Here is a 13267-nt window from a genome sequence, read left to right on the forward strand (position 1 = left end):
TATGACTTAGGTAAGTCGAAATTTTGACTTTTTATCTCATAATTATGACTTAGGTAAGTCGAAATTTTGACTTTTTATCTCATAATTTTGACTTACTAAGTCGAAATTTTGACTTTTTATCTCATAATTATGACTTAGGTAAGTCAAAATTTCGACTTTTTATCTCATAATTATGACTTAGGTAAGTCAAAATTTCGACTTTTTATCTCATAATTATGACTTAGGTAAGTCGAAATTTCGACTTTTTATCTCATAATTTTGACTTACTAAGTCGAAATTTCGACTTTTTATCTCATAATTATGACTTAGGTAAGTCAAAATTTCGACTTTTTATCTCATAATTATGACTTTGTAGATCCAAAAATATTTTTTTGTACTGGCGGAAACGGGCTTCCATACATTTGAGTTCTCAAGCTGTTTTCACAAACTATGCCAATTTTGTGGTTTCATTGTGAAAGGACAGAACCTTTCTCCATGGGAATGTTGGTAATCATGCTCCAGTGTGAAACAAACCAGCAAATGTCAAATTTCAAGCACATTTGCAGAAGTACACTCTCTTTACTTTGTCCGGATAATGTCCTCTGTACACACAGCATTTGTTCAGTTATTTGGTTAGGTAATTGTCTCCCTGTCTGAAAAGCACCACCGAGGCACACTTCATGTGCTTCTGGTATGTACTTTATAACAGGGATGTTCCAGTTACAGCTTTGATACAGATTTTCTCACCAAACCTTAGAGTTTATGCCTATGCCAAGTACCAGTTCTTCCTCACTAGACATGGAGACATTCATACACCATCAAGGCGGAACGGGAATCCTGCTCCGCTTCCTAAGAACCCCTTGAATCTCAGCTGTTGCACCTTTAAAGCTTGACTATATGTCAGCTGACATGATGCAGGTGACAGAATCTGTTTTGTTATCCATATCTGGATTAGCAGTGCCTACTGTGGTTTGCCATAATACCAACCCTAATTTAGAACAAAGACTGTTGATCTGAAATATATTTGAGATGTACAAATTAGGAAAGGTCCAAACAGTATGATATTGACCAGTCTAATGTGATCAGAATCATCTTATTTGATAGCAAAAATCCTTTAGTTTTATTCCAAAGCATTAGCTTAAAGTTTTTTGCTGCATTAGAGAGACTGTGAAAGCCATGAGTTTTACTAAGCAGTTTCTCAAAATGAAATAGCCTTAATTTGCTGGAGAGGACAGTCTGAATTAATTTTGTTACTAGTTCAGTTTTCAAGGTTGGGATTTTTATTGTAAAATCCTATTTCACAAGGAACAATGAATTCTTTACATATTGATAGTATTCATTTTTTGCTTCAGCTGTTTTTAAATTGCTTATACTGAACAGTGATTTTCAGGGTTGTTATGGAAATAAAATAAGCCAGTAACACAAGATCTGTCTTTTGTGGTATTATGAAACATTTATGCAGAGGCTCAGTGCAGTATGGAAAACAAAAGGTCTCTATAGGCAAAGAGCAAAGTCTGACATGCACACTTCCTATTCATAATTTGGCTATGAATGTAAACACAACAAGATGTCCTTGTGTGCAGAACACTGTGCCTTGCATACACCCTGCAATACTGATATTGGATCACCAAACAAACAGAAACAGGAAAATGTGAACTCTTCTCTCTGCTGTGGAGTCTGGACACTATCAAACAGGAAAAGCATCTTTCACTTAGCATTACACTTTATTTATACATGATTTGGTAAAATTTCCATCCAAAGGGTCAATAATTGGTCTATTGTTAAACACTGGCTGATTCCAAGTACAGCACTGCAGTTGAACTCCAGTCAAAAATTCATAAACAATCTTTATGTTATTCATTTACCACAGTGTGACTATGTCCAAATCACCAACCAAACTATGGTGAAGATGTTATTGGGAGTCTCCAGGCACCCCCCGACATGGAGATTCATACTGTAGCTCCAGTCCACATTCAGCTCATTATAGATCTGTGTGTGTGTGTGTGTGTGAGTGTGCGTGCGCACGTGCATGCATTCGCACCTTCATCACTTGTATTAAATGTAGATAATTTGGCTGAGTGGGTGAAGTGGTGGTAGTTGTGTGGACAAGACAGAAAATAATCTTTTATGTATGTGGAATTCCCTTCTTCTATTCATTACAGTGATGGGGGACACATGTCTAGTGTGTTTGTGCTGCCTCCTCAGTCATTTTGTTTGTTTTGGTTTTAGGGTGTTCAGGATTCTGCTCAGTCATGACAGTGCCAGAGAGGAAGCTGGAGTGACGTGTGCAAATGCATTCCACAAACTGTTTGTGCACACAGTTGAGTATTTATTAATTCTAGTCGAAATCATTAAAAAATAAAAGGATATGACCCATTTTAAGACATGTATTCATCTTTTTGTTGAGACAGTCTTTAGAACCAAGGCTGCTCATTATTACAGGATTATTGCCTTAAGTAACTGTCCCACTGTCAATCTTTTCTTTTTTTCAGAAGGAGGCAGGCTTTGATGTTTACTGGCTGCAAAGAAAAACTGAGGGCCATATCTTGCAACAAAGGCATGGTGTGTGGTGTGGGTAGCACGTCTGTTTCCTAATTTCCTACAGTCCTCTTGCTACTTGCATGGGCGTTTGAAACATTCTTCTTTGTTGTTAAATCACTGAAATGAACATAGACACACCAAAACACCACTTGCACCAATACATCTTGATCAGATGTCCTGGATACTCAATATAAGGCCCTGAGGCAGAGTTGAGGAACAACACACACAGGCAGCATTATGCATTGTGAAAAGATCACAGAGGTGTTAAGAATTTTTGTACGCTATATATATGGACACAGTGTCATGATTCTGCCCCACTGCTTCCGATCTCATGCTTTTATTTTGACATTACTTCCTGTTACAGTCTCATCTCAGCTATGGGCTCTTTACCTTAATCAATGGCAATTGTTTGCACCTGTTGACACCCCTTTATAGGCAGCTTCCTTTCACCAGGAAGCTGCTAGATTGTTCTAGAGTACTGTCCAGATGTTCCAGTGTTATTGCATGTTACCAGTTATTCCTGTTCTGACCCTGGATTGCCTTTTGACCACCAAGTACTGCTTTACCCTCCTGGAGTTGATTGTTTTCTGTGTATCGACCATCAGACTTCCCTCACCAACCTCCCGCTGTTGGATCCCTCTGCTGTGTTTTTGCCGGCACTGATCCTGGACTGGTAATATTGACTTGATTGTGTTTTCTGGACTTCTGCACTGTATGCTCTTAGTTGTGAATAGTAAAAGGACAGTTATCTACTTTATCTTGTCTGGCATTGTAATTGAGTTCATCTCAAGCAATATTGGCAGTTTTACTTGCCAATCCGGACACACAGGGTGAAAACAACATTTTCCAGCTAGACAAACACCAAACACTCCTGACATTTCTAAACAATTCTGCTCTTCCTACACACATGCCACAACACATTTCCAAAGGTTGTTTTTTATGTTAATCTTTCACACTTGAAACTGCTTGAAACATTTCATGAACATATGTACAAGTACAAGCCTTAGGTTTTTCTGGTTTTTGGAATAAATAAATGCACAAATAATGTGATGTTGAAAACAAGTGGTGGAGTATACATGCATGGATTACACAGTGGGCTCCTGGGCACAGACAAGTACTGTACGAGCCCCTCACCAACTCTCTTATATTGAAGCAAGATACGAAGACTGAAGCATACATTTTTAAGGTTGACTTTGAAGATGTTTTTCACCTTATTGTGGTCATTTTGCATATATTTATGTTCATTGTGCTTCTTTTTGTAGTCCTTCTGCATCTCCTTGCAGTTGTTTAGCGTCTCTTGGTGGACTTTTTTTTTTATTACCATTTGCATCTCTTTATAGTCATGTTGCATTGCTTTGTAGTTTTGTGTCTCATTTTGGCCATCATCTCTCTCTCTCTCTCTCTCTCTCTCTCTCTCTCTCTCTCTCTTAATACCGTCTCTTTCTTTCTGGGATATTTTACAGGCAAGCACCATGACTCTTTTGGCCTTTGCCCTGTTGGCTATCCCATCCATGTGTGAATGCATGTTATCATTGCCAATTACACAAATGTGTATGTAATCCAAAGGTCATCTAAAATATAGCTACTCATGCCTGTTTAATGATGTGTGTAATTGCCCTGTTTACAGTAGTACATTGAACATGTTATTTGCTACCTGAAAATGGTGGCACTACTCAACGGTAGAACAAAATGCTTCTTTACTATAGTAAATAAACAAACCAAATACAAGCCCCAAGCAGTGGTCAGTATTCCCCAATACCTCCCGTGATCACTACTGGATAAATGTTTTGTTTCAGTGTGAGCCTAAATGACTGAGCTCCTAGAGCATCTTTGTTTTTGTTCCAGCTACATGTCCTTTTTCCTAATTGGTTATTTTATGGCGAGCCTCTGCAGGAGTAGGTGTTCATGCTCCTGGAGTGAGCTTGGAGCCTCTCACGGCTTTATAAACTGGATACTGACATGCAGCTTGAAATTGAAAAACAAAAGAAGCAACAACAAAATAAAAAGACTGAAAAGAAAAAAACAGTGATTCCCATTCAAATGGGTACTGAGAAAGAAAATCTCTGTTATTAATTTAGTTCAAGTCCATGTTTGAATGTGACAGATGAACATCTTGCTATTTCTGCGGGTAAGTAAAACTTTCAAAAGTCATTGAGTTGCATCCAGTCTGGTATTTATATACCTGCTTCTTAATTACTATGTGAAACAGAACATTTGTGCTACCAATTGCTTGCTATATGACTCAGCAGAGAAATCTTCTCTAGTTATTGAAAAATACTTTTTCATCAGTTTGATAATTTGTTTTACTTAATAGATTTGAAATGAATATGCTTAATTTATGTTTTACTGCACAAAGCATGCAATTTAAAAGAAATTCATTTCAATAAGTGTTGAGGACCCCTTTGTCACACACATGAAATCACAGAGATTACAAGAAAATACTGCTTGTTTCACTGCTGAATGTGACATAATAAACACACACTTAAGATCTTTGAGCTGTTAGCACCATCATATGGCCACAGAATAAAATGAGTTGTGGGATACAAATATGAAATGATTGCATCAATAATTAGATCAAGTGGGGCAGGGAATTTTTTTTAATTACTGTGAAGACAAAGTGAATGTTTTTCACACCGTTTTAAACATGTTAGCGAGTCACTGAAGCGACAGGTATACAACTAAATACACTGGTTTGCAACCCGCTAGTAAAAAAAGAAGAAGAGGAAGAACTCCCATGTTTTTTGTAGTACGTGAAGGCAACAGGAGTCACGTGTTGTTTGCCTCAGAAATCAAATATGGCGGACGATGGTGAGTCGCTCGAGTCTTGGCTTAGTAAGTATATTCTCAAACTCCTTTTCTGCGTTACTTATTCATATTGCGGATGTGCATTTATGTGCAGCATAACACTATGTGTACGCAACATTCGTTGAACTTACTTGACATTGCTATATCTGAAAAGTATCGTGCTGGTTTGTGTGTTGTCAGAAAGTGGCTAACAGACAGCTGCTGGCTACTGATGGATATTGCTAGCCCATATCAGTTTCATTGTTTCCCATACATTGATTTATTTGTGGAGGGACACCATAATATCGCAATTGACCGCCACAAATTGATTTAAAATAGGTTAAATCTTATTTCGCTGTAGTGTCGTGCGTAGAGCATGTATTCACTCTGTACCTCCGTGCCACGCTATATTTCTCTATTGCACACACAAACAAATGATGACAGACCATCTGTGAACGGCTCCTCCTCTCCGTTATTTAATCACAACACTGTCAGTCGCGGAGATCAAACTCTTGCGATATGTTATTAACATACAGCTGTTACCGAAGTCAGCACGCTGTACATGGCATGGATGTATATGGACTGCTCTGCAAGTGGGTAAAGTTATAGCTAGTTCATAAATTCTGAGGCTGAATGCCCCCCCCCGAAATACACGTGGGAAAGCTGATCAGTGTGATTAGGGTTTCGAATGTTCACTGGATCCCGCTGAAGCAGCAAGAGAGGGTCAGAAAGAGATGGCTGACGAGAGAGTTGTGAATAACAAGCCCTTTTAATATTAAATAGGTGTACAGGATTTACATTTTAAAATATCTGCAGTGTATTTATGACTAGTCAAAACTATAATTTAAGATATCTGCAATTGCATTTTAACTAGTAAGAATTCCTCACTGACTTTAATGGGATAATCTTGAAAAAGATAATTTGGATCTCTTTTTAAATGTGCCAAATTAAACACATCTGCAACTGGAGTTATGGCTGGTCAAAATTACATTAAAGATATCTTTAATTTGAGTTATGGCTAGTTGGAATGTAATTATAGATATCTGGAATTTATATTTTGGATTGGCAATATTAAATTGTAGTTATCTTAAATTAGTTTTCCTACTCAAGTCAACGAGGAATTCTTACTAGTCAAAATTTAATTGAAGATATCTTAAATTATAATTTTGAGTAGTTGCATTGTAATTTTGCCTAGTCAAAATGCCATTTTAGATATCCAAAATGCAATTATGGATATTCAAGTGAAACCTTTTAAATGTTAACACTGCCTGCCATAGGGGAGAAGGGCAGCAGCTAACATGCTGCTGCTGTGGGAGAGCTAGTGCAGAAAGGACAGGTCAGATAAACAGCACAGCAGCAGTATGACTATATTTAATAAAAAAAAAAAAAGATATGAATGTGTGACACTGTTTTGGTATTGTTACTTGAAGTAATAGTTAATATGTTGAAATACTTGCATAATGTGATTATTCTATTTTTCTGGGGACCCAAATCAGTTAGACCTTGCTTTCTGGAGATAAGGGCCATAGCTGCAGAGTAAACACCTCCAAGCGTTCGCTTATCCAAGCTCAAACAGGACTTGCAGCAATATACTGGATCAGTGAAGTGCCTTGGGGCTAAAGAGAGAATTCATAACATAAAATAAGCTTGGATAAGCATTGGATAACAGCTTTTTTGAGGCCGTTTGTAAGGTGTTCTTAGAAAGGGATTCATCTGTTGGCAAAATGCGTAACGTGCCATCAGGGCCACATGGTCATGAGAAATTCTGTCCTTGTTTTCAGACAAAGCCACGAACCCTTCCAACAGACAGGAAGACTGGGAGTACATAATGGGATTCTGTGATCAAATCAATAAGGAGCTAGAAGGGTATGGTCACATTTGATTTGATTTATTTGATTTGATTTATTTATTCTTTCAAGCATATAAAGGCAGTTGATATATCAACACACATAATTTTACACATATCCAACAAATGCTAATCCAATATCAATTTGCTTATACCTAGTACATGCTTGAATGGAGTAGGAAGAAGTCAGACTTATCCAGTCCTACCCCCTGACATCATCTTACCATCATTGGTTTGCAAGCAGTATCTCTAAATAGATAATTCTCTTCTACACCACACAAGTAATATATTAAAGAATTATTACAGAGTATTAACATTCATACACCACACCCACAGTGTTCCATCTAATTAATCATTAAGCCTGTTCTTGCATATATCTTGATTGACACATACCTTTATATTTATGTTTAAACTCATCAATTCTATTACTATTTTTTATGTCCGCACTTAAATTATTCCATAGTTTTACCCCACTTATGGAAATACAAAATCTTTTTTTGGTTGTACGTATAACATGAATTTTTAAATTTAACTGACCCCTTAAATTGTATCCCCCTTCCCTTTCATTAAATAGTTTTTGAATTCCACCAGGTAATAATTTTTTCCTGGCTTTATACATAAACACAGCAGTCTTATGTCCCACTAAATCAAAACATTTTAACAATTTAGACTGTATGAAAGCTACATTGGTGTGATCCCTGTACCCCATCTTATGCACAATTCTTATCGCTCTTTTTTGTAATATATACAATGGTTGAAGTGAGCTTTTGTATGCATTTCCCCAGTTTTCAACGCCATACTCTAAGTATGGTAAAATCAATGAAGAATACAAAATGCGTAGTGCTTTCCCGTCCAAAATATATCTAACCCTTGCCAATATCGATATATTCTTTGCTATTTTGTGCTGAACATATCTGATATGAGATTTCCAGGAGAATTTGTCATCAACTATGACACCTAGAAATTTAATTTCATATACTTGTTCTATATTAGCTCCCCCAATTTTCAATTGAAGTTCATTATCTAGTCTACGATTCCCAAATACCATAAATTTAGTTTTATCCAAGTTCAGAGATAGTATATTACTATCACACCATTTCTTTATCTTCTCAAGTTCCTGTGAAACCCGTCCAGAGAGTGTCATCAGCAAATAAAACCACTTTCACTAAATCAGAAACCTTGCATATATCATTAATGTATAATATAAATAATTTAGGTCCCAAAACAGAACCCTGAGGCACTCCACATTCATTCAGTAAATCACATATGTATGTTGTTGCTGATCTGTGTGGTCATTGTGGTAAACACATTGAGCTTTATATGACCCATATTATAACCCTGTGCTGTGCATTGCTTTTGTTATTGAGTTTGCATTGGGTTACTTTTTTCTATCATATTTCTCAGCCCACAGATATCAGTTAGACTGTTGGCCCACAAGATTCAGTCCCCTCAGGAATGGGAGGCAATACAAGCACTGACGGTCTGTAGTGTAGCTAATCATTACACCTTGTTTGTCATTTTGATGTCTTTCAGCTTAGCATCGCACAAGTCAAACATACATATTGAAGCTTGTTTTCCTTTGGTAGGTTCTTGAGGCTTGTATGAAAAACTGCGGGCGAAGGTTTCACAATGAAGTTGGGAAATTTAGGTTTTTAAATGAATTAATTAAGGTGGTTTCACCCAAAGTAAGTAACATAAATGTTAAAACCCTTTGTAATGACGATATGATTACTTACATTGATGCTTGATTTTATCACTCTAAGCTGTACATCTATTATATTTTAGTATCTAGGAGACAAAGTATCAGAAAAGGTGAAAACAAAAGTGATTGAAATGCTGTATAGCTGGACAGTGTCTCTACCAGATGAAGCCAAGATCTGTGAAGCATATCAGATGCTGAAAGCACAGGGTGAGACATCAACCACATAAAACAAATGGCAATTAAATAACACATTAAAAATCAATTAATTAATTCATTTTATTTTTTAATTTATTCTAGGTGTTGTTTTAGCTGACCCAGAAATCCCTCTTGATGCCACATTAATACCATCACCTTCTCCGCGACCCAAGAATCCTGTGTTTGACGATGAGAAGAAGAGCAAGGTAAGAAGAACGATGTTGGATCTGGTTGTGTAATCACTGCTACTCGCTCACTGACCGATCATATCTCATACACTACCATTCACAAGCTTGGGGTCACCTCCAGTTTTCCAATTTTTATTTTGACATTTAAGGAGTTCAGGTCCTATGTAAATTTAACATAAACAGACCTCAATTAATAGGTTAACTTATGTCTCTTCTGCACTCAGTTGCCCTTTGACATTGATCCACTGAATGTGAAGCTACAGGCAGAAGATTATCTCTAAGAAGTCACTATTCCTGACTAAGAAAACAGTCCAGCGCATAACTCCCCTTAAAACCACAACTTGTTGTTTTTGCACTCTGGTTTTTGTTTTGATTAAACAAATTACATATAACATGTTGGTTAGTGAGCTTTACAACAGAGCTTTCAGCAGAGCCAGGGTAGTTGTTTCCCCCTGTTCCAGTCTTTAGGATGAGCTAGGCTCTCTCTCTTAGCTGTAGCTTCACATTTATCAAACAGTTATGTGGGCGGTATCGAACTTCTCTTCTGTCTGCAAGAAAGCTATTTAGTGTCTTTCCCAAAATGTAGAACCACTTAAATCACATAAATAAACAGCAGCTCTAGTCTTTCATAAAATATGTTTTCATGTTTTTCATTCTTTAATGGAAATTTTGACTATAGGATTTTCTCACTACATACTGAAGATTGAGAGGTTCTAAAGGATCACAACAAGAAGAGGGTCTTTTGTGTTTTCTTCCTCTCTCATGTCACTGAATAAATACTTTGCTTAATGGCATCCCTCAGATTTATGTGCATTTGACATCACTGCAATTATCCACTGGGTACAGCACACCAAAAACCACCAAAAAAGGTCATGACTGCATGTTTACTTTGTGTTGCCCGCAGTTGATCGATGGAAATTGTTTTATCAGACTCTGGGACATGGTATAGCATTGTTGCTTGTGTTTGGGTAATCTGTGGAAATTGGGCTTGATTATTTATTCACAGATCGTTCTCTCACATCTTTGCAGAGACTAGCAGAGCTGCTGAAAAGCAAAAAGCCCGAAGATCTGCAAGAGGCAAATCGGCTCATCAAGAACATGGTCAAGGAGGTGTGTCAGCATCAAAATGAAATGTCTTGTTTGTGATTTAATTAAGCCAAAGAAAAAAAGTTGTGTGCAGTTCAGTGGCTTCTGCCAATAAATGCAAGTCAACTTTTTTTCCATCTCAGGATGAAGTGAGAACACAGAAAGTGACAAAGCAAAAAAGTACGTTGGAGGCCGTCAACAACAGCGTCAAACTCCTCAATGAGATGCTCGCTCACTTCAGCCCCGAAGACTCCACGGACGGAGACAAGGAACTCCTTAGGGTTTGTTCCTTATCAGATAAGGCTCAAATGACCTTTTGAAGCTGTTTATTTATTTGGCAGTAATGGACCTTTCTGGAAACACAATTACAAAAGACCATAGCAGTCTGAAGTAAAACAGTCATGGTAAAAAGAAAGTACACCCTTCTTCAGTTCTCAGTTTTTATTCTTCAGGGGCTAAAAACAGTTGTGTGGACCTCACCGACTTAAACTGCAGAACTGTTTGCACCTGTTCTTCTACTGATGAATGCCACATATTCTTAAGTTAAAAGTGTGTGCCGGTTGTTCCTAATTAACATAGGTTACCGCCCCCAAATGCCCATAAAAGCGCATGAGACAGCAGGGCTGTGTGCACCCAGGAATCTCACACAGAAATGGAAAAGAGAAGTTGAGAAAGCCAGGAATGCTATAATGAAAATCTAAAGAGATTGTGCGGCAAACTCCAATGCAAAGAACAACTTGAGTAGTTATGAAGTGGAAAACAATGAATGAGCTGTCTTATTTATTATGATCATATTCTTTTATTGGGTGATTTTAATATACATGTGTGTTGCCCAGATAAACCACTGGTGAAAGAATTTTTAGCTGCTCTTGATGCTTTTGATTTAGTGCAATATGTGACTGGTCCTACACATGAGCAGGGACATATGTTGGATCTTATTGTTTCTTATGGTGTCCCTGTATCAAACCTGGATATATGTATAAATGCTTTTTCTGATCATATGCCTATTGTATTCGAGGCTGGTTTCTCTTGTGCAGTGGGTGCAGTACGTGTGCCTACTCGGTGCCACCGGATAATTACCTCTTCTACTGCTGGACTATTTGTTGCTGCGTTTGACCAAGCTGTTGCTCAATCGGACGTGGCCGCTGGCAATGCAGAGGGACTCACTTCCTGGTTCGACCTTTCCTGTTGCTCCATAATGGATTTGGTGGCCTCGCCGAAAAGTCTGCAACCGAGGGCGAGGCCGGAACCCTGGTTTGGCACTAAGACTCGAGCAGCCAGACAATCCTGCTGTAAGGCGGAGCGTCAGTGGAAGAAGGACGGACTACAGGTTTCGTTCCAAATCCTAAAGGACTGTTGGCGTAACTATCAGAAGACTGTTGAAGAAGTTAAACGAGAATATTTGTCAAATATTATTGTATCTAACAGTCACAATCCGCGTGTTCTGTTTAAAACAATTGGGTCTGTGTTGGACCCTCCACAGTCTACCTGTTTGGAAGCATCAGTTGAGATGTGTGAACATTTTTTACAGTTTTTTAATGGAAAGGTTGCCACTATAAGGGCTTCTGTTCCAGCTCCTGTGTTGGATCTGTCAGACTGCACCCCCTGCCTGGCTGTGTTTGATACATTTGAGCTGGTGACTCTCCCATTTTTGGAGGAGGTGGTTAGCCAGGTTAAGCCATCTGGCTCCCCTAGAGATGCTATTCCCCCGTCCTTATTTAAGGAGGTCTTTATAGGAATGCTGGTTCTCGCTATTATTAATAGCAGTGTGTCCTCTGGAGTTGTCCCTCGACATTGTAAACATGCAGTTGTGCAACCGTTGCTTAAGAAGCTAGGTCTTGATCATTCTATTTTGAATAATTTTAGGCCTATTTCCAAGCTGTCTTTTATTTGGAAAATTTTAAAGAAAGTGGTTTTTATACAGTTGAAATCCTTTTTAGATGAGCATAATGTATTGGAGACTTTTCAATCTGGTTTTAAAGCTTGGCATAGTACAGAGTCCGCATTGTTAAAGGTTTTTAACGACATCTACTTGACAACAGATGCTGGTGGCTACGTGATTCTTGCCTTGTTGAATCCTGACTGCTGCTTTCGGCACGGTTGACCACGATATCCTATTATCTCGACTTGAGGAGTTAGTGGGCATCTGAGGTACTGCTTTGGAGTGGGTCTGGTTGAAATCCTTTTTAGATGAGCATAATGTATTGGAGACTTTTCAATCTGGTTTTAAAGCTTGGCATAGTACAGAGTCCGCATTGTTAAAGGTTTTTAACGACATCTACTTGACAACAGATGCTGGTGGCTACGTGATTCTTGCCTTGTTGAATCCTGACTGCTGCTTTCGGCACGGTTGACCACGATATCCTATTATCTCGACTTGAGGAGTTAGTGGGCATCTGTGGTACTGCTTTGGAGTGGTTCAGGTCTTACCTGTCGGATAGGACAATGTCTGTTGGTATTGCTGATGTTAAGTCCTCGTTCATCCCGTTGGTATCTGGGGTTCCGCAGGGCTCAGTTTTGGGGCCCCTGCTCTTTTCTTTATATTTACCCGGGACCTTTCTGTGTGGGGTTTGCATGTTCTCCCCGTGCTTGCGTGGGGTCTCTCCAGGTACTCCGGCTTCCTCCCACAGTCCAAAGACATGCAGCTTAGATTGATTGGCCTCTCTAAATTGCCCATAGGAGTGCGTGTGTGTGATTGTGGGTCTATGTGTTAGCCCTGGGATGGATTGGCGACCTGTCCAGGGTGTACCCCGCCTTCGCCCAATTGCCGGCCAGGATTTGATTTTGATTTATTCTTTGGATTGGCTCCAGCGCGACCCTGTTCAGGGATTAAGCGGTAGAAAATGAATGAATGAATGGTGTTTCTTTTCATTGTTATGCGGATGACGTGCAGATGTACATGCCAGTGAGGGGAAGGGACACATCCTCAGTTGTTTCTTTACTGTC

General features: G+C 38.6%; 1 protein-coding gene and 1 long non-coding RNA gene across 4 annotated transcripts in view; both read left to right on the forward strand.

Annotated features, from left to right (window-relative positions):
* The window catches only part of LOC109966288 (uncharacterized), a 16099-nt gene extending 13558 nt beyond the window's left edge, over nucleotides 1-2541 (forward strand). Inside the window, exons 2-3 of the long non-coding RNA XR_002275743.1 lie at nucleotides 2209-2299; nucleotides 2472-2541. This is a non-coding gene — a long non-coding RNA (uncharacterized LOC109966288). The remainder of the gene's footprint in view (nucleotides 1-2208; nucleotides 2300-2471) is intronic.
* Nucleotides 2542-2995: 454 nt separating this feature from the next.
* Nucleotides 2996-13267, forward strand: part of gga3a (golgi associated, gamma adaptin ear containing, ARF binding protein 3a) — a 19563-nt gene continuing 9291 nt past the window's right edge. Inside the window, exons 1-8 of one of the 3 annotated variants that reach the window (XM_020611012.1) lie at nucleotides 2996-3193; nucleotides 7086-7170; nucleotides 8555-8630; nucleotides 8737-8835; nucleotides 8936-9059; nucleotides 9150-9253; nucleotides 10265-10345; nucleotides 10465-10602. In XM_020611012.1, the coding sequence (XP_020466668.1) occupies nucleotides 7133-7170; nucleotides 8555-8630; nucleotides 8737-8835; nucleotides 8936-9059; nucleotides 9150-9253; nucleotides 10265-10345; nucleotides 10465-10602 (660 nt within the window). In that variant the 5' untranslated portion in view covers nucleotides 2996-3193; nucleotides 7086-7132. Of the gene's footprint in view, nucleotides 3194-5251; nucleotides 5353-7085; nucleotides 7171-8554; nucleotides 8631-8736; nucleotides 8836-8935; nucleotides 9060-9149; nucleotides 9254-10264; nucleotides 10346-10464; nucleotides 10603-13267 lie in introns of those variants that run through there. The other 2 variants (XM_020611010.1, XM_020611011.1) reach the window with 2 other exon arrangements.

The sequence above is a fragment of the Monopterus albus genome, unplaced genomic scaffold (assembly GCF_001952655.1).
Source record: "Monopterus albus unplaced genomic scaffold, M_albus_1.0 scaffold108.1, whole genome shotgun sequence".
Classification (NCBI taxonomy): Eukaryota; Metazoa; Chordata; class Actinopteri; order Synbranchiformes; family Synbranchidae; genus Monopterus; species Monopterus albus.